This window comes from Eptatretus burgeri, chromosome 4, assembly GCF_056783735.1.
Source record: "Eptatretus burgeri isolate ZD-2024b chromosome 4, Ebu_testis_v1, whole genome shotgun sequence".
Classification (NCBI taxonomy): Eukaryota; Metazoa; Chordata; class Myxini; order Myxiniformes; family Myxinidae; genus Eptatretus; species Eptatretus burgeri.
Window position 1 is genome coordinate 101948250 of NC_140964.1, and position 20736 is coordinate 101968985.

The following is a 20736-nucleotide window of genomic DNA, read 5'->3' on the forward strand; positions in this document are numbered from 1 at the left end:
TGTCGGGCCTACCCGTCTGATGATGAGACGCGGAGCGGCGGTGGTGCCTCAACTCCGCGGGCCTCGCGGACAGTGTCTGGTAGGGGGTGGGAAGGGGGCCCCCTTTGTCGCACTATCTCAGCGCGGGGGGAAACAGGAGGGGGTTGCTGATGCTCGGGGGAAGGAGGATATTAACCTGTCTCGGGTCCCGCGGCGAGCGTCTCCTCCTCCACCTCGGTCGCGTTGCTGGCCTCTCTGGTGTGCATCTCCCGGTACCGACGCGAGCACCCCCTCGTCCGCCTTCACCGCCGTCACCTCTCCACAGTTCCGTCCTCTTCACTCTGACTAGTACCACTTCTTTCCAGCTCCACCGACGACTCTCTTGAACTCCGCACACTCAACTCTCAACTTCCAACTGAACTGCCTTGACTGACGAACGCAGCCGTTTTTATAAGCCCCGTGGCTTCGCTCTTTCACCCTTGACCCTCTGCCTCCGACCCTTCACCTCTCTAACTGGCTCCCCATTGGCCCGAGGAAAAGTGGGCGTGAATGCTTTTTGATCCATGTATTTGCATATAGCGACCGCCCTCCAACACCCTGGAGGCGGGGCCAAATCGCCCCTCGCTCACCGATTGGACGGAACAAAAGTGGGCGTGAGTCGTTTTTGATCCGTTTTCTGTGGAAAGTCCGTGATGTTTTTGAACACGCTGCTCGGTGCGCGCCCTACACGAGTCCAGTATCGGCGCCCACAAGTGGCGCGAGAATGATGGCGATGCGACAGTGGCGAGTTGTGACGGTAAAGGTCGTGGCGGTTGTGGTGAAGCGGAGTTGTGGTTGGTGGTTGTTGTTGTGAGGTGGTGTTGTGGTTGGTGGTTGTTGTTGTGAAGCGGCGTTGTGGTTGGTGGTTGTTGTTGTGATGGCTGTTGAGACGTGGTTGGTGGTGGTAGTAATGGCGGCTGGTCCAAAATAAAGATAGTAAAAGAAAAACGGCTATCCTGAAGAGTCGCAGCCCGCATGAATGACATTTATTCCCTCTAGACAACGGGTTTGGGCCTAACTACACATATACTTACCGAGATATCTCACCTAAGGGACCTGAATGGTGGTTTGTGAATTTCGTCAACCACAACAATATATATATATATATATATATATATATATATATATATATATATATATATATATATATATATATATATATATATCTGTATATCTATATATATATATCTGTATATCTATATATATATATATATATATATATATATATATATATATATATATATATATATATATATATATATATATATATATATATATATATATATATATATATCTGTATATCTATATATGTCTTTCTATATATATATATATATATATATATATATATATATATATATATATATATATATATATATATATATATATCTGTATATCTATATATGTCTTTCTATATATATATACATATATATATATATATATATATATATATATATATATATATATATATATATATATATATATATATATATTGTTGTGGTTGACGAAATTCGCAAACCACCATTCAGGTCCCTTAGGTGAGATATCTCGGTAAGTATATGTGTAGTTAGGCCCAAACCGGTTGTTTCGAGGGAATAAATGTCATTCATTCGGGCTGCGACCCCTCTAGATAGCCGTTTTTCTTTTACTATCTTTATTTTGGACCAGCCGCCATTACTACCACCACCAACCACGTCTCAACAGCCATCACACAACAACCACCAGCCGCAACGCCGCATCACACAACAACAACAACGCCAACAGCCACGACCTTTACCGTCACATCTCGCTCTCGCAACCATCGCATCACCGCCATTTCCGCGCCGCTTGTGGGCACCGATACTGGACTCGTGCAGGGCGCACCGAGCAGCGTGTGCAGAAACATCACAGCCTTTCCAAAGAAAACGGATCCAAGACGACTCACGCCCACTTCTGCTCCGTCCTATCGGCGAGCGTGGGGCGATTTGGCCCCGCCCCCAGGTGCGTTGGAGTAATATCGCTATATGCAAATTCATGGATCAAAAAGCATTCACGCCCACTTTTCCTCGGTCCAATGGGGAGCCAGCCAGAGGTGAAGGGTCGAAGGTAAAGGGTCGAAGGCGAAGGAGCGAGGCCCCGGGGGCTATAAAAGGGCCCCGTTCGCTCGCCGAAAGAGCAGTTCGGAGTCGGTGGAGTTGGGAAGAAGAAGCAGTAGTAGTCAGTCAAGTGCAGTTCGCAGTCGGTGGAGTTGGGAAGAGCCAGTCAAGAGAGGAGTCGGAGAAGGCAGTTGGACGGAGCTGTGGAGAGTTGGAGAGGTGGCGGCGGCGAAGGCGGTCGAGGGGGTGCTCGTGTCAGAGTCGGGGAGCTGCGGAGGGGAGAGGCCGGCAACACGACCGAGGTCATGGTGGAGACGCTCGTCGCGGGACCCGAGACAGGGAGATATCCTCCTTCCCCCGAGCATCAACAACCCCCTCCTGTTTCCCCCCCGCGCTGAGATAGTGCGAGAAGGGGGCCCCGTTCCCACCCCATACCAGGCAGTCCCAGCGAGGCCCGCGGAGTCGGGGCGCCAGCGCCATTTTGCGGCTCATCACCAGACGGGTAGGCTCGACGTGGTCTCGGCCCCAGGCCGTCTGACCCCTCATCGTGGAGGGTGGTCCCTTTTTCTTTTGCTTTGAGTATATGTGTTGTCGGCGCCGTCTGTGAAGTAAAACTGTGTAAGTGTTGCCGTGTGCTCGGTAGTCGGTTAGCTCTGCATTGTCTTTTGCTTTTACATTTGCTTTTTGTGCATTATTGTGTGTTTCTTCTTCTTTTACATTTGCTTTTGGTGTAATTGTATATGTGTGCTTTCCGTTCATCGCGAAATAAATGTGCTTTATGTTGAACTGTTTTCCCGTTTCGCTTCGTCTTTTCCTTTATTGAATCTCCATCTTACTTCACGTAAAGGGTTGGTCGTGGGCTAAAACGCCCGATAATTAATCGAACCGTCGAGGCCGACGATAACACCGCTCGGTTATCCCGATAGTACGGAACGGGTCGCTTAAAGTGGCCCGTGTCCGAAGTCGACCTGCGGCGAGGTGCGATCGCCCGGTCTATCCTCCGTGTGGGTACCAAGGTAGGTCGAATTTGGCGAGCAACCCTATCCCACGCGGGGGGCCGATTGGCACGATCGTGGTGAGGCCGAAAGGTCCACCCGTGACTCGTTCCCGGCGTTAGTCCGAGAGGGTCACGACGGGATTGTCCATCCGGTGGGCGACGTGCCGCGATTCGAGTTACGTGGCCGTTCGCACGCCGGCGGGCGCGAATCCGCAACAATATATATATATATATATATATATATATATATATATATATATATATATATATATATATATATATATATATATATATATAGATATATATATATATGATGTATATACTGTGCAGTGGTGAGAAAAAGTTGGTGAACCTTTTAGAATTATCTTTATTTTTGCATAAATTTGACTTAAAATGTGATCAGATCTTCATCTAAGTAGTAATAATAAAGAGAACCTAATTAAACAAATCTAACACACACAAAAATATATTTTTTTATTTTTTATTTATTGAGCAAAATGATCCAACATTCAATTTCTTTGTTGGAAAAACAATATGTGAACCTTTTCATTCAGTCGCTGGTGGAACCCCCTTGAGCAGCAATAACTTCAAACAAACGTTTCCTGTAACTCTTGATCAGTCCTGCACATTGGCTTGGAGGAATTTTGGCCCATTCACCCTTACAGAACTGTTTCAACTCAGATATTTGTGGGCTTTCTAACATGAACTGCTCACTTCAGGTTCTGCCACAACATTTCAATTGGGTTAAGGTCTGCATTTTGACTTGGCCATTCCAAAATGCAAAATCTCTTCTGCTTCAGCCATTCTGTTGTAGATTTACTTGTGTGTTTTGGATCGTTGTCTTGCTGCATGAACAACTTTCTGTTAAGTTTCAGTTCACAGACAGATGCCCTGACATTCTCGTGTAGAATTTGCTGGTACAATCCAGAATTCATGGTTCCGTCAATGATGCCAGCCATCCGGGTGCTGTGGCAGCAAGGCAGCCCCAAATCATGATATTCCCACCACCGTGCTTCATGTTTGGGATGAGGTTCTTATGTTAGAATGCAGTGCTTGGTTTTCACCAAAAATAACTTTTCTCATTTAAGCCAAAACTTCCAATTTTGACTCCTCTGTCCACAGAACTTTCTTCCAATAGCCTTCTGGATCTTTTTTGTGTGCCTAAGGTGGTCTATGGGAAACTTGAGATGGGTAGCAATGTTCTTCTTGAAGAGCAGTTGTTTCCTCTTTGCTATCCTCTCATGCACACCATTCTTGTTTAGTGTTTTCCTCATGGTGGACTCATGAACACTGACATTAGCTAATGCAAGAGAGGACTGCAGATCCTTAGACATTACCCTGGGGTTCTTTGTGACCTCTTGGATTATTGTTTGTATGCCTTGCTCTTGGAGTGATTTTTGTTGGACGTCTGCACCTGGCAAGAGTAACAATGGTGTTGAATTTTTTCTCCATGTCTACACTACCTGTTGGGTAGTAGAATGGTGGTGCCCAACATCTTTAGAAATGGTTTTGTAACCCTTTCCAGATCGATGAGCATCAACAACTCTTTTTCTGAGGTCCTCAGAAATCTCTTTTGATTCGGGCATGACACGCTTTCACAAACCAATGTGGTGAAGACCAGACTCTGATGGTGATGAACAAAGTTTATGTTTTTCATATTGGACAGCCCGGCCATCCAAACTCACTCCTGACTGTCATTCCAGTGATTGAAATACCCGACTGTAATTTCCTCCTGAATTGAGCTGATTAACTGAGAGGTTCACATACTTTTTCCGACAAAGAAATTGAATATCAGATCATTTTCCTCAATAAATAAATGAAAAGTAGATTTTTGTGTGTGCTGTATGTTTAATTAGGTTCTCTTTATCTATTACTAGCAAATACAACCTGTCGCTTCGCTGACGGGAATATTGAGTGGGTGAGGAGGGGGAGTAAGAAGGAGAGGAGGAAGAGGGGAGAGAGGTGGGGAGGGAGAGGAGGGTGAGAGGAGGGAGGAAGACTGAGGAGGGGTGGTGAAGTGAGGAGGGGTGGGAGAGTGGAGGGGTGGAGGAAGGGAAGGCAGTGTGAGGGGAGGGTCCATCCAGAAATAACCACCCTCTGGACAAAACCACTGTCCGGATACATTTGGAGATAGCCACCATTCGGACACGTGCTTGGATAACCACTATCCAAATGTTTGCGGAGATAACCACCATCCGGGCATAACCACTGTCCAGATACGTTCGGAGACAGACAGAGAGAGAGAGAGAGAGAGATAGAGAGAGATAGAGAGAGAGAGAGAGAGAGAGAGAGAGAGAGAGAGAGAGAGAGAGAGAGAGAGAGAGAGAGAGAGAGAGAGAGAGAGAGAGAGAGAGAGAGAGAGAGAGAGAGAGAGAGAGAGAGAGAGAGAGAGAGAGAGAGAGAGAGAGAGAGAGAGAGAGAGAGAGAGAGAGAGAGAGAGAGAGAGAGAGAGAAGGTGGGGGGGAGACAGAGGGAGAGGGGAGAGAGATGGGAAGGGGTGAGAGAGGATGGGAGGAGAGGGGGAGGAGAGAGAGGGTAGAGCGCTCACCAAGTGACTTAAGCATTCCATTGAAATGGTTGATAAGGAACGACTCACTTGGCAGGCGATTAGCAATCACCGAACCATCACATTAAACACACACCTTCCAGAGACACCCAAAATATCAAATATTTCTCAATTGGACAAGTATGCCCTATTTTGTTTTTCGTAGTAGTAACTGCTGCTAAGTTCAATTGTGGAGTTTAAATTTTGTAATTCGTCCTGGTTTAAGAGATTATCGAGGTTATCGCATGTGCGGAAATGAAATAAAGCCACGAATGCTGGCGTCCCCGGGCGTTTATAAGCATTTCAATGCACCCAGTGATTCGTACATTTGATAAGCAGGCATTCAATAATATGAGTGAGGAAAGTGAAAAAATATAACTATCATGAAGAAATGGTTGCAGCCTGTTCCAAGTCAAGGCATGGTTGAGCAGGCCAAAAAACATGGTGGCTTCAGACCCCAGCGAGGTAACCCAGGAAATGCCTGAAGACCCCAGAAAGGAGGTGGCTGAGGATTTCCTGATAAAGGATATAATTAAATAAGGTCGTTAATTATCTTCAAAAGAGGTGTTTTAATGAACCCAAACACCCAATTTTCACTCATGCACTTCCTTTGGAGTGCCCTCAGTATGTATGCAAAGTTGCAGGCTGCTAGGTTTTATGGTTTTGGAGTTATGGAGGAGACACACACACAATCACACACACACACACACACACACACACACACACACACACACACACACACACACACACACACACACACACACATTGACTCACATAGTCACACACACACATAGTCACACACACACACACACACACACACACACACACACACACACACACACACATTGACTCACACAGTGACACACACACACACATTGACTCACACAGTGACACACACACACACATTGACTCACACAGTGACACACACACACACACATTGACTCACACAGTGACACACACAGAGACACACACAGTGACACACAGACTCACACAGTGACACACACCCACACACAGACTCACTCACTCACACACACTCACACACACTCACAGACTCACACACTCACTCAGAGACACTCACACACACTGACTCACAGACTCACACAGTGACACACACACACACACACACACACACACACACACACACATTGACTCACACAGTGACACACACACACACACACACACACACACACACACACTGACATTTATTAGTATAGATTAGGACTTACATGTAGATCTGATCATATTTTAGTTCAAATTTATGCAGAAATACAGAAAATTCGAAAGGGTTCACAAACTTTTTCTCACCACTGTATCTTCAAAAGAACACAAATTAAAAAATGAAAACGAAACTCCCACTTCATTTTCTTTTTTAGCTAATTTGGATTCCACATAAGGTATTGCTGAGCTTTAAAAAAAAATCTTATCTGGAGGCAACATCGAGCACCGTCCATCGGTCTCCTATTTGGCCAAATTGCTGGGCCTATCTGACTGTGATTTGGCAGCAACATCTGCTCTTGACTTGTAACTGGGGTTGCAAAGCTCGTTCCGGTCACATGACTTTAAGTATACCAAAATGGTGGACTTATGAAATTCCTTCAAAAATCTTCTTCTCCAGACCCACTAGTCAGAATGCCTCCAAATTTGGGTTTCAACATTCGGCCAGGGTAGGGATGTTAAATTCCGGAGGTCATGCTGATCACTTAACTGGAAAAATGTTCCCTTCAAAGGACAGTCACTGGTATTTTTAAAGACAATTTATTTTAGTGACTATTTATACTTATTATTTCATAGGCAGCCTGTGGCTGCTGGTTGCATCACTGCTAGGAGTGCAGCTGTGCTGCTGATGCAGTGCCCCCTGTTTCCAATAAGCTGGTAATCATTCTGCCCACCTTGGAAGGATGACAAGATGAGTTAATCCACCTGGTGTTATGTAACAGCAAGACAGGGGCTCAAACTCAAGACCCTAAGATCTTAAGGCAGCCACCTTTACCGGTAAGCCAACACAAGGCTTACTGTTGAAACTAATCAAGGGCCATATACATATTCCTTTTGCAAAAGGTGTTGAGAGTCAAATAAATGAAAAATATATTCAGTGAAAAAGGAAGGAAAGGAAGAAAGGGGGGGGGGATCATATAATGAGGTCAAAGTAGTTTGAAAGGTGAAGAATAAAGAGGAAATAGAAGCATAAAGAGCCTGGGAGGTAAAGGGCGAGCCGGAATCAAAATTTGCATTGCGTGTAAGTCCTAAAAATGGCCACTAAAAATGAAGTAAAGTTTATGATTTTTGGAAATAGTTCTAATTTGAACTTTTGATTGATAAACTACAAACTCTTGATCAATAGCATTTATTGCCAATGCTACCTATCACAAAACGTTACAACTATGATTTAATCGAAATGACCAAATGGTATACACGCAGGTAATGGAGATGATGGTGGAGATGGAGAACAAGATGAGCGTGCCTCGGTGGTCCATGGTGGCGGTGCGAGTACCTGGAGCAGAGCTCCACTCACAGCTGAGTGTTGGAAGCTCCTCACTTGGAGGGCTGTCTGCGGCCGTCAGCAGTTCTGTTTGGTGTGATCCCTCTCAAAGATATGCCACGTCAGTCCTCTTGTTCCTCGTGCTCATTGCCATTGCTCTTTCCATGATGATATTAAAACTCAGTTATGACAACAAGGTTTAACACATGATTGACCTGAGTAAAAGTTAGAAACGGTCCAGACAATGGTGAGTATTGAAATACAGAAAAATAACCTGTGCACAATCTTCTCACAAAGAACTTAATTATTTGATGGATGAGTGATTGAAAACAGCAGCACAACACTGAAGCAGCTCAATAGTCACACAGGTAGGGTCATGAATAGATCACAAGCAACACAGCAGTCTCATCAGAACAGGCCCAACAGTTTACTGGTCACAACCTCCGAAAACTCTGCAATAGCCAACAGTGTTAAAAGCTCCATAATTTAAAACGATCTTCATACTTTGAGCTTTCTTTGAAAAATGTGAATGACATTTTTCTAAGATATATTTTTTACAACTAGTTTGGCTTGGCTAATGGTATACAAACCTCGATAAATATTTCACTTCCAAGCAGTGACCAAATTCATCCTGCAAGATAAACTGTCAATTCCACCGATCAGTCAGGTTGATTGTGATGTCAACAAAATGTAGTGTATGTAACTTTAATAATAAGGATAAAATTGCTGTTCAATAGGACAGCTCAGAGATAACACACTTGTCTCTTCTCGACTCACCTGGGTTCGATTGTTGACGTGACTATCAACTGCCAGATTGGTGCTTTCCAGGCTAGGTGTTGCATTCATGAGTGTGTTGTCCCTCTGAAGGAGGTTCAGTTAAGTTGGGGACTCCTCTGCTAGAGGTTTGGGACACCTCTCCATAACAATGGAGGTAACTTGAACGAATTCCAAATTTCAAATTCTCACCCTGACTGGGCTGGTCTACAAAGTCCAATCCCTGGATAAATTGAAATGGAACTATAGTACCCCATCTCACAAAATGGACAATGGTCCACTGAAGAACCTGAAACAAGATCAGGAAAAGCAACACCAAGATGGGAGGTTCAAAACTCAAGCAAGTGAAAATCTGTGGAACCGTTGCTGTGGAATCTCATGGACTTGTGACTTTTACACAAGCTTGCATTGGAAGAGGATGTCAAGTTTTTGCACTGCGTCATGATCTGTGACTCAATTCCCAAATATGATGGTAATATACTGCCTATCATGGTGTGTAGATCTTCTCTTCATGTTATGGACAACATTGGTTCTTATAAGACAGGCTGCACACATTTGCAAATTTTGTGAAGACTCCTCCACCTGTGAACTCAAATGCAGATAAGCTCCACCACTTGTACCTTTATCGAATGGTAACTGGCATTTATGATATTTACCCATTATCCAAAAGCACAGATATGTTGAGGTGAAATAGAACATGTTTCATTTTTCCTTGACACCAATATAAAAAAATATATATATTGATTGAGATTCTGGTGGTGATGTGTGCCTCGGTGGTCTCTGGTTGTGGTGTAAGATGCTGTGGAAGAAATTCAGTTCTTCTCTTTCTGGGTCTGAAACCATTTATTAACAGCACACATCAAATAGAAATAACAACCAACATGTGCTTGGGAAAAAGGATAACAAGACAAGCAATAACAAACATGATCCTCTTTCCCCTCAAAATGCACAGAGTAATTGCCTTTATCCTCTTCTGGACTGCAAAAGACATGGAAGAGCAAAACATCTGGCAAGGGTGAATTGGGGGGGGGGGCGGCAAGCATGAGAAAGAGAACTGCAGACATGGCCACTTTGGGAGGGAAGGGGGCTAGACACGCTCAGGTCATTATTGCAGTTTGGGAATACGAGGCGGGCTGTGAGAAGGGGAGGGTGACACCAAAGTTAAGACAAAATATGAAGAGGCCGAGTGAATGGAGACACAAGCCAATTACTTTGATCATAGGTTCCGTTCAGCATTGAGTAACCAGATTCTCAAAATACGACATTCTGTTTTATGCTGTCATATAATCGTCCTTGGACAACAAGGCGTCTGTTGCAATCGTCTCCTAGCACTTATTTAATTACCACCAGGCAATAGGCGCCAGCAGAAAAGCGTCCTTCTCCTGAGCAGCAGAACAGTTTCATTTAAACATTGGAAATACTCATTTGATATATATATATATATATATATATATATATATATATATATATATATATATGTATGTATATATGTATATATATATATATATATATATATATGTATATATATATATATATATATATATATATATATATGTATATATATATATATATATATATGTATGTATATATATATGTATGTATATATGTATATATATATATATGTATATATATATATATATATATGTATGTATATATATATATATATGTATATATATATATATACATATATATGTATATATATATATATATATGTATATATTTCAATGAGATAAAGCAAATAAGATTTAATAAGATACCATTTTATCTTACTTGTACATCATCTACATCACTATGGAGATCAAAAGACTGTAAAAAGAGATTTTACTGACAGTCAATTTTACTCCAGTACTAAAGTAACTCCTTATTCATACTGTTAAAAAGTCGTAGCAAAATTGAGAATACATGAATGTAATTACTTTTATTTTTTCCACAGTGCATACTCTGTGATGTCTTCCAGTCATTACAGGTATGCATCTTCTAATGTTGTCCAATCTGAGGGGAAAAATGAGTTCCACTGTGTTGTGACTGATACGCCACAAGGATAAGTGATATTTGTTCTTGGGGATTTCAATGCAGAAGTTGGAACTGACAGAAGGGATGTGCATCAGTGATAGGACCAGCTGTCAAGGGTGAAATAAATGAAAATAGCAAAAGATTGGTCAATTTCTGTCTATCCTTAGACTATGAGAGTGCACATCATATTTCCAGAGGAAAGACATTCACCACACCATCTGGTACAACAATGATGGGAGGACCAAGAAGATTATATCATATTCTTGTTAACATTAAATGGGCTTCCCTCTCCAACAATCGAGTAAACAAAGTGTAGTTTGGCAGCACTGATGACTGAATGGGAGTCACAACAATTACCCTTTGCCTTGCAAGAAATATATTCATGCCAACACACGATGTATGAAACAAAATGCTGTTGATAAGCTGTACTTGAAACAGACACCCACAGTTTATTACAATGATTTGACCAGTCGTCTAGTCCATCAACCTGTCCCTAATGCTGCTGTCCAGACAGACTGGAATCTCCTTCCAACGACAATTACCTACTCAGCTGAAGCTGCCATATGAGTGAAGGAACACAAACATACCAAAGGGATCTCAAATTCAAATCTTGCCTTTGTTGGACCAGTGTAGAAAAGTTGGACCGTGGAAGCGTGAACTAGAGAAGTATACAAAGAGAAAGGTGCAGGGACATTCTGGGACAGGATAGCCTTTCTCCAAAAACAGGTGCTTTATACTGAAAAGGCAGCATCAGCTGGGAACACGAGAGAGACATTCCAAAGCATACATTGACATAAAGAAGACGTTTTGACTGAATTGTGACTGTCTGTGGTTACTTTTGGAGGCATCTGGAAGACCATCAAATATCATAAGGCTCATTGAAGTTCTCAACTCTGGCAGCAAGAGCTGTGCCCACATTGTAGGGGAAATACGAGACTCCTAAAGATTTATGGTGGTGTGCAGTATATCAGGGAGACTTACTGGCCCCGACTTGCTTCCTCTCTGCAGTTGACTACATAATGCAGCAGACCATTCAAAACAGTGCAGCCGATGTAGTGTGAGTCTGGAAAATGACCAAATTTTCACAAATTTTGACTATGCTGATGAAGTAGTGCTTCTGGCAGAAAACAGTAGAAACCATCATTTTAGCTTTGCAAGATTTTCCAAAGCATGCAATCATCAACAGAATGACAAGTGAACTGGCCAAAGAGAAAAATGCAGTCATTACGGCACCACATCCTGCACCCTTCAATCTCAGTGAATGACGACCACTAAGTTTCTATAGTGATGGAATTCCATGATCTTGGATCGAGAGTGACCTCATCTGGAGACCAGATGCCAGAAGTATGGTAATGTGCCACATTAGCCCAGTCTAATCTGGCCCTTTTGTCATCCATCTGGAGAGTCCCAGTGAATGAAAGGCTCAAGATGCGTTTTCTTGCACCATCAGTTCTTGCTGATATTCTCTTTCTACAAAGGTTGCTATCATATTTCTATCTCGTTTGTTTGTATAAAGTTTCGGTACAGTCCTTCCATCTTTCTTGCACCTGTGTTTCTTCTGTTATTTTCCTGTTTTACTCTTAAGGACCCCAATCCTAGACTGAAACTTTCCTGTGATAACCCTGACCTTTTAAAAATGATAGCTTGTTTTTCCTTCTCTGTTGTCACTTTCGATCTCAATGCATGCCTCTTTGAAATACCGTATTTCTCTTTGTCCTTAAAAACTTGTTGTTGGAAGTTGGCATTCCAACGACCAAGCCCAGCTCTGCAAAAATTAATTTTTTTATTTAACATTTATTACATTTTTTTTTTACCTTTGCCACCGAAGGTGAAGGATGTTATGTTTTCACACCTCTCTGTCTGTTTGTTGGGTAGTCTATCAAGACGAAAAAAAAAATTGAGATTTTTTGTTCTACCCTTATTATCAGTATTTCCGTCGATATGTTTGTCTGTCTGTGCTTGTCTGTTGGGTAGTCGATCTAGTCGAAGAAAATTTTTTTGAGATTTTTTTTCGACCCTTATTATCACTATTTCTGTCAATATGTTGGGTAGTCGATCTAGTCGAAAAAAAAAAATCTCAAAAATTTTTTTTTTTGACTTTTTTTCTACCCTTATTTATCAGTATTTCCGTCGATATGTTTGTCTGTCTGTCTGTCACTCTGTCTGTCTGTCCCTGTGTTCGGTCCAGTGCTCCGTTAATGCAATGGCGATTTCGATGAAACTTGGTCGGTGGGTTCATACCATGACCTAGTTGTGTGGAAATGAGAACCTTTGCTATGGACACCACCGTTGCCAAGCAACGGGACTTTGAAATATTTGAAAAATCATAAAAAAAAATATTTTTCGAAAATCAAAAATCGGGCCACGAGCATCTGTGGGCAGTACATTCAGCCATATTGTCAAAAATTTCCAGCCGGATCCTATGAAAACTGTCGGAGAAGATAGACTTTGAATGAACCCTGGTCGAAAACAATAAAAAAGACGAAGTTCATTATATCTCAGAGACTATGAGTTAGACATACATGCAACTGGTATGGTAGGTTCATGGTATGTCCAAGTTATGTGTGAGAAAGAACCGTCGCTATGGACCACTCCGTTGCCAAGCAACGGCCGAAAAACTTTTAAATGTGGGGGTATTTTAACAAAAAAACAATCTGCAGCATTAACCCTTGAAGGTAAAATCATGAATTTTTTGTGCTTAATTCTCACGTCATTCCCCATCGAACGGGCCCATCGCGTCAGGTTCTATTGGGTAGTCGACTACACATGTCTGCCTACCGGCTTGCTGTATGTCTGTATGTATATCTGTTCGGTCCAGTGCTCCGTTAATACAATGGCGATTTCAATGAAACTTGGTTGGTAGGTTCATACCATGACCAAGTTGTGTGCAAATGAGAACGGTTGCTATGGACACCACCGTTGCCTCGCAACGGGGCTTTGAAATTTTTGAGAAATCATAAAAAATTTATTTTTTCGAAAATCAAAAATCGGGCCACGAGAAACTGTGGGCAGTACATTCAGCCATATTGTCAAATATTTCCAGCCGGATCCTATGAAAACTGACGGAGAAAATAGACTTTTAATGAAGCCTAGTCGAAAACAATTAAAAAACGAAATTCGTTATATCTCAGAGACGATGAGTCAGATATACATGAAACTGGTAAGGTAGGTTCATGGTATGGCCGAGTTATGTGTGAGAAAGAACCATTTCTATGGACCACTCCGTTGACCAGCAACGGCCGAAAAACCTCTAAATGTGGGGGTATTTTAACGAAAAACAATCTGCAGCCTTAACCCTTGAAGCGAGAATCATGAATTTTCTTTTGCTTCATCCTCAGGTCCTTCCCCATCATCACATCAGGTTATATTGGGTAGTCGACTGCCCATGTCCGCCTACCAGCTTGTTTGTTGGGTAGTCGATCTAACCAAAATTTTTTTTTGCAATTTGTTCTACCCTTATTATCAGTTTTTCCGTCGATGATTGTCTGTTGGGTCGTCGATCCAGTCGAAATTTTTTTTTTTAATTTTTTTGTTGGGGAGTCAATGCATTCGAAAAAAAAAAAAAAAAACTTTTTTTTTTGAAAATTGTTCTACCCTTGTCAGTTTTACCGTCGATATGTTTGTCTGTCTGTCTGTTCGGTCCAGTGCTCCGTTAATACAATGGCGATTTCGATGAAACTTGGTTCGTAGGTTCACACCATGACCGAGTTGTGTGCAAATGAGTACCCTTGCTATGGACCCATCCATTGCCGAGCAACGGACCTTTGAAATTTGCAAAAAAATCTCAAAAATTAATTTTTTCCAAAATAAAAAATCAGGCCACGTGCGACTGTGGGCAGTACATTCAGCCATGTTGTAAAAAATTTCCAGCCGGATCCTATGAAAACTGTCGGAGAAGATGGACTTTGAATGAACCCTGGTCGAAAACAATAAAAAAACGAAGTTCGTTATATCTCAGAGATTATGAGTCAGATATACATAAAACTGGTATGGTAGGTTCATGGTTTGTCCTAGTTATGTGTGAGAAAGAACCGTTGCTATGGTCACATTGGTTGGCTAATAACGGCTGAAAAAAGACTAAATTCGACTTGATCGACTACCCATGTCCGCCTACCGGCTTGTTTATTGGGTAGTCGATCTCGTCGAAAAAAAAAAATTTGAGATTTTTTTTCTACCCTTATTATCAGTTTTTCTGTCGATATGTTTGTCTGTTGGGTCGTCGATCCAGTCGAAAAAAAAAATTCCAAAAATGTTTTTTTTTAGATTTGTTCTCCCCTTATTATCAGTATTAAAAATGGCGATTTCTGTAAATACAATGGCGATTTCGATGAAACTTGGTTGGTAGGTTCATACCATGACCCAGTTGTGTGCAAATGAGAACCGTTGCTGTGGAGACCACCGTTGCCTAGCAACGGGACTTTGAAATATTTGAAAATACATAAAAAAATTATTTTTTAGAAAATCAAAAATCGGGCCATGACGGACTGTGGGCAGTACATTCAGCCATATTGTCAACAATTTCCAGCCGGATCCTATGAAAACTGTCGGAGAAGATAGACTTTTAATGAACCCTGGTCGAAAACAATAAAAAAACGAAGTTCGTTATATCTCAGAGAAGATGAGTCAGATATACATGAAACTGGTATGGTAGGTTCATGGTATGTCCTAGTTATGTGTGAGAAAGAACCGTTGCTATGGACCACTCCATTGACTAGCAACGGCCGAAAAACCTCTAAATGTGGGGGTATTTTAACGAAAAAACAATCTGCAGCATTAACTCTTGAAGCTGGAATCATGAATTTTCTTGTGCTCAATCCTCAGGTCCTTCCCCATCGAACGAGCCCATCGCGTCAGGTTCTATTGGGTAGTCGACTACCTATGTCCGCCTACCGGCTTGTTTGTTGGGTGGTCGATTCAGCCGAAAAATTTTTTTTGAAATTTGTTCTACCCTTATTATCAGTTTTTCCGTCGATGTTTGTCTGTTGAGTAGTCGATCCAGTCGAAAAAAAAATGTTTTTTTTTTTTTTAAATATTAATGAAATTTGTTCTACCATTATTGGGTTGGCGATCCAGTCGAAAAAAAAATTATTTTAAATGTTTTTTTTCAAATTTGTTCTCCCCTTGTCAGTTTTTCCGTCCATATGTTGAGTAGTCGATCCAGTCGAAAAAAAGAATTTTTTTTCAGAATTTTTTTTTAATTTGTTCTTCCCTATTTGTCAGTTTTTCCATCGATATTTTGGGTAGTCGATCCAGTCGAAAAAAAAAAAAAATTCAAAAATTTTTTGTTGGGTAGTCGATCCAGTCGAATTATTTTTTTTTAATGTTCTTTTGAAATTTGTTCTACCCTTATCAGTTTTTCCGTCGATATGTTTGTCTGTCTGTCTGTTTGGTCCAGTGCTCCGTTAATACAATGGCAGTCGGGTGAATACACTGATTCTGGCTCACTTTTCCTCATGTTAATGAATGGGGGATTTTCAGCGATTCATATTTTTTTTCCCTAAAAAGTAAACCCCCTTTTTATCCCAAGGTATATTTATTTGTCTCCCCTTTTAACCTCGGGACATTTTTTTTTCAAACAACCAATGCAATAAGATAAAGATTTGTTCAAGTCGTAAAGTAGTAATGTGATTTGTTAAAGGTGATTCTAAAGAAATATCTGAAACATCTAAGCCTCGGGACACTCTTTTTCAAATAACCAATGCATATTGTTAAGCTCACTCATTGAACCTACAAAGATTTGTTCATTCTCAAATTCCTTCAATAGTTTAATTGTCTTTGCACAATAATCCCCATCTAAAATATTTAAAAATAAAACATTTGAAACTTTATATTTTTTTAAGATAGCCCTTTTGTACCATAACGAAATGATAAACTTCTCTAAATGCTCTTGTTTGACCACCTCCTGAGCCACAGGTTAATTTTTGTTAATCCACGCCCACTTTTCATAAGGCCCGCCCACTTTATAATGAAAATTTATAAGCCCCGCCCACTTTTATTAAAGCCCCGCCCATTTACCATAAGCCCCGCCCACTTTTCATGAGGTGTTTTCACAAGCCACGCCCACTTTCATGAGGTATTCCCATAAGCCACGCCCACTTTTCCTAAGCCCCAACCACTTTCTCTAAGCCCCACCCACTTATGAGGTATTTTCGTAAGCCACGCCCACTAACTTTCCATAAGCCCCGCCCACTTTTGCTAAGCCCCGCCTACTCTTACATCATTTCCAGTTCATCTCTGACTCACAAAGAAATTACTAGAAAATTCTGGAATGTTATATTATGGTTTTGAAAAATTTCCCAATGAAGGCTTGCCTGGGCTTGCCCAGAGAATTTCCAAAGGAAACCACACACACCAGTCTTTCCCTATAAAAGCCTCAAGCCCAGGCTCCATTTTAAACATTTTTTTTTTGCTGGCAATGGTGTGATGTGTGCTTGCCTGGAACTCTCTGACTTGTATGGAACTAAACCTTCAAGTTGATGAACTGGATTCAAACCTCTTATCCATTGAGGTAAGATTTTATTTCCCTATTTTCAGTTTGATTTCAGCATCGAATCATTTAATAATTAAATAACTTCATTAATACATTATTATTTTCTCTCACAGGTAATTGTATCTGAAAATACCGATTTTGCCACAACTTTGGGCGAAATTGTTGGCTTGGTTGAAGACCTTGTGAGCGACCAAGACCCACAGAACGAGTGAGACCTTGAGTGGGATGACTTTGGGATTCCTTGGAGATTGACGACTTGTATGGAACTAAACCTTCAAGTTGATGAACTGGATTCAAACCTCTTATCTCTTGAGGTAAGATTTTATTTTCCTATTTTCAAACTTTGATTGAAGCATACTCATTTAATAATTAAATCACTTGATGAATACATTACTATTTTCTCTCACAGGAAATTGTATCTGAAATACGAAATGAAAATACTGCTTTTGCTACAACTTGGGGCGAAATTGTTGGCTTGGTTGAAGAACTTATGAGCGACCAAGACCCACGAGTCAAGGACGAGTTCGTCCTTGATGATCCAACCAAAGAGTTATACCTTGGAGACCAGCAAAGTCCTGAAAAAGAGTTTTGCAACAATAGTACTCATTGTGAGTTATCAAGACAATACCCCCTGAACAAGTTATACCTTGATGAGCCAGAATACAAGTTTTACCTTGGAGACTCACAATTTTCAGACATTTTGAAAAATGGAGTTTTCCTTGATGATCCACAGTTATACTATGTGAGATCTATCACTGAAACCCATAAAAATTGGAAAAATGGAGATTTCCTTGATGATCCACAGTTATACTATGTGAGATCTATCACTGAAACCCATAAAAATTGGAAAAATGGAGATTTCCTTGATGATCCACAGTTATACTATGTGAGATCTATCACTGAAACCCACTATATTTCTGGAAATTTTGATTCTACCTTGGAGTCTTGGATAGATGGTTATATTTTTGGAGACTTGAAATGTGGGTTCTGGCTTTATAACTCACAATGTGATATTTATCTTGAAAACTCAACAGGAATGTGGTTATACCTTGGAGACTTGGAAAGTTGGGTTTATTTTGGAGACTTGAAATGCCACCACTCTTTGGGATCGAAACCTATCAAGAAAGTTCTTACTCCCCCTTTCTACGTCATCAAACCTGAAAGCCTTAAAAGACAGAATTGGAAGAAGAGAAAAAAAACATAAAAAATATATATTGTTAGTTCTGGGAAGAAAGTGCAGGCTTACTCCCCCTTTCGACATCATCAAACCTGAAAGCCTTAAAAGACAGAATTGGAAGAAGAGAAAAAAAACCGAAAAAATAGATATCGGTGGAAATCTCATTTTGAAAAAGACATTGTGTTGGGGGGTTGGAGTTGAGATTTTGAATGTGAGGGTTGGGACACACACACACACACACACACACACACACACACACACACACACACACACACACACACACACACACACACACACACACACACACACACACACACACACACACACACCAACAAACAAAAGTTAAGCCTTGACTATTCAGTTGAGGATTCTGTGTTTGGGGTTCACAGATCTAAGAACGTCCCCCTTCACACACATTATATACTGTTATACACCTCGGACTTGGCCCTCGAGTAACGGTGTATAGTGGGAGGGAGAAAAGGACCAACTCATTGCTCCCATGGGTATTATCTGCTTAGTTTTGTCTTTTGTAATTCATGTGAATAAAATGAACCAAAAATCCCTTCCCCTTTTAAATCATATGTGGGGAGAACAAGTATTTGATACACTGCCGATTTTGCAGGTTTTCCCACTTACAAAGCTCATAGAGGTCTGTAGTTTTCATCATAGGTACACTTCAACTGTGAAAGACGGAATCTTAAACAAAAATCCTGAAAATCACATTGTATGATTTTTAAATAATTAATTTGCATTTTATTGCATGAAATAAGTATTTGATACATCAGAAAAACAGAACTTAATATTTGGTACAGAAACCTTTGTTTGCAATTATAGAGATCAGACGTTTCCTGTAGTTCTTAACCAGGTTTGCACAGACTGCAGCAGGGATTTTGGCCCACTCTTCCATACAGATCTTCTCCAGATCCTTCAGGTTTCGGGGCTGTCGATGGGCAACACAGACTTTCAGCTCCCTCCAAAGATTTTCCATTGGGTTCAGGTCTGGAGACTGGCTCGGCCACTCCAGGACCTTGAGATGCTTCTTACGGAGCCACTCCTTAGTTGCCCTGGCTGTGTGTTTCGGGTCGTTGTCATGCTGGAAGACCCAGCCACGCCCCATCTTCAATGCTGTTGTTGAGGGAAGGAGGTTGTTGGCCAAGATCTCGCGATACATGGCCCCATCCATCCTTCCCTCAATACGGTGCAGTCGTCCTGTCCCCTTTGCAGAAAAGCATCCCCAAAGAATGATGTTTCCACCACCATGCTTCATGGTTGGGATGGTGTTCTTGGGGTTGTTCTCATCCTTCTTCTTCCTCCAAACACGGCGAGTGGAGTTTAAACCAAAAAGCTCTATTTTGGTCTCATCAGACCACATGACCTTCTCCCATTCCTCCTCTGGATCATCCAGATGGTCATTGGCAAACTTCAGACGGGCCTGGACATGCGCTGGCTTGAGCATAGGGACCTTGCGTGCGCTGCAGGATTTTAATCCATGACGGCGTAGTGCGTTAATTATGGTTTTCATTGATACTGTGGTCCCAGCTCTCTTCAGGTCATTGACCAGGTCCTGCCATGTAGTTCTGGGCTGATCCCTCACCCCTCATGATCATTGAGGCTCCACGAGGTGAGATCTTGCATGGAGCCCCAGACCGAGGGAGATTGACTGTTATCTTGAACTTCCATTTTCTAATAATTGCGCCAACAGTTGTTGCCTTCTCACGAAGCTGCTTGCCTATTGTCCTGTAGCCCATCCCAGCATTGTGCAAGTCTACAAGTTTGTCCCTGATGTCCTTAGACAGCTCTCTGGTCTTGCCCATTTTGGTTAAGTTGGAGTCTGATTGATTGAGTGCGGACAGCTGTCTTTTATGCAGATAACGAGTTCAAACTGGTGCAGTTAATGCAGGTAATGAGTGGAGAATGGGAGCGCTTCTTAAAGACAAAACTAACAAGTCTGTGAGAGCTGGAATTCTTACTGGTTGGTAGGTGATCAAATACTTATTTCATGCAATAAAATGAAAATTAATTATTTAAAAATCATACAATGTGATTTTCAGAATTTTTGTTTTAGATTCCGTCTTTCACAGTTGAAGTGTACCTCTGATAAAAATTACAGACCTCTACGTGCTTTGTAAGTGGGAAAACCTGCAAAATCGGCAGTGTATCAAATACTTGTT

The 20736-nt window shown here is 41.4% G+C and overlaps 1 protein-coding gene across 1 annotated transcript in view; it reads left to right on the top strand.

The window, feature by feature from the left end:
- LOC147028780 (regulator of G protein signaling 9-binding protein-like) overlaps window positions 1-8314 on the top strand; it is a 29865-nt gene extending 21551 nt beyond the window's left edge. Inside the window, exon 2 of the mRNA XM_085876564.1 lies at window positions 8051-8314. Coding sequence (XP_085732690.1) covers window positions 8051-8314 — 264 coding nt within the window. The remainder of the gene's footprint in view (window positions 1-8050) is intronic.
- The last annotated feature ends 12422 nt before the right edge of the window (window positions 8315-20736 follow it).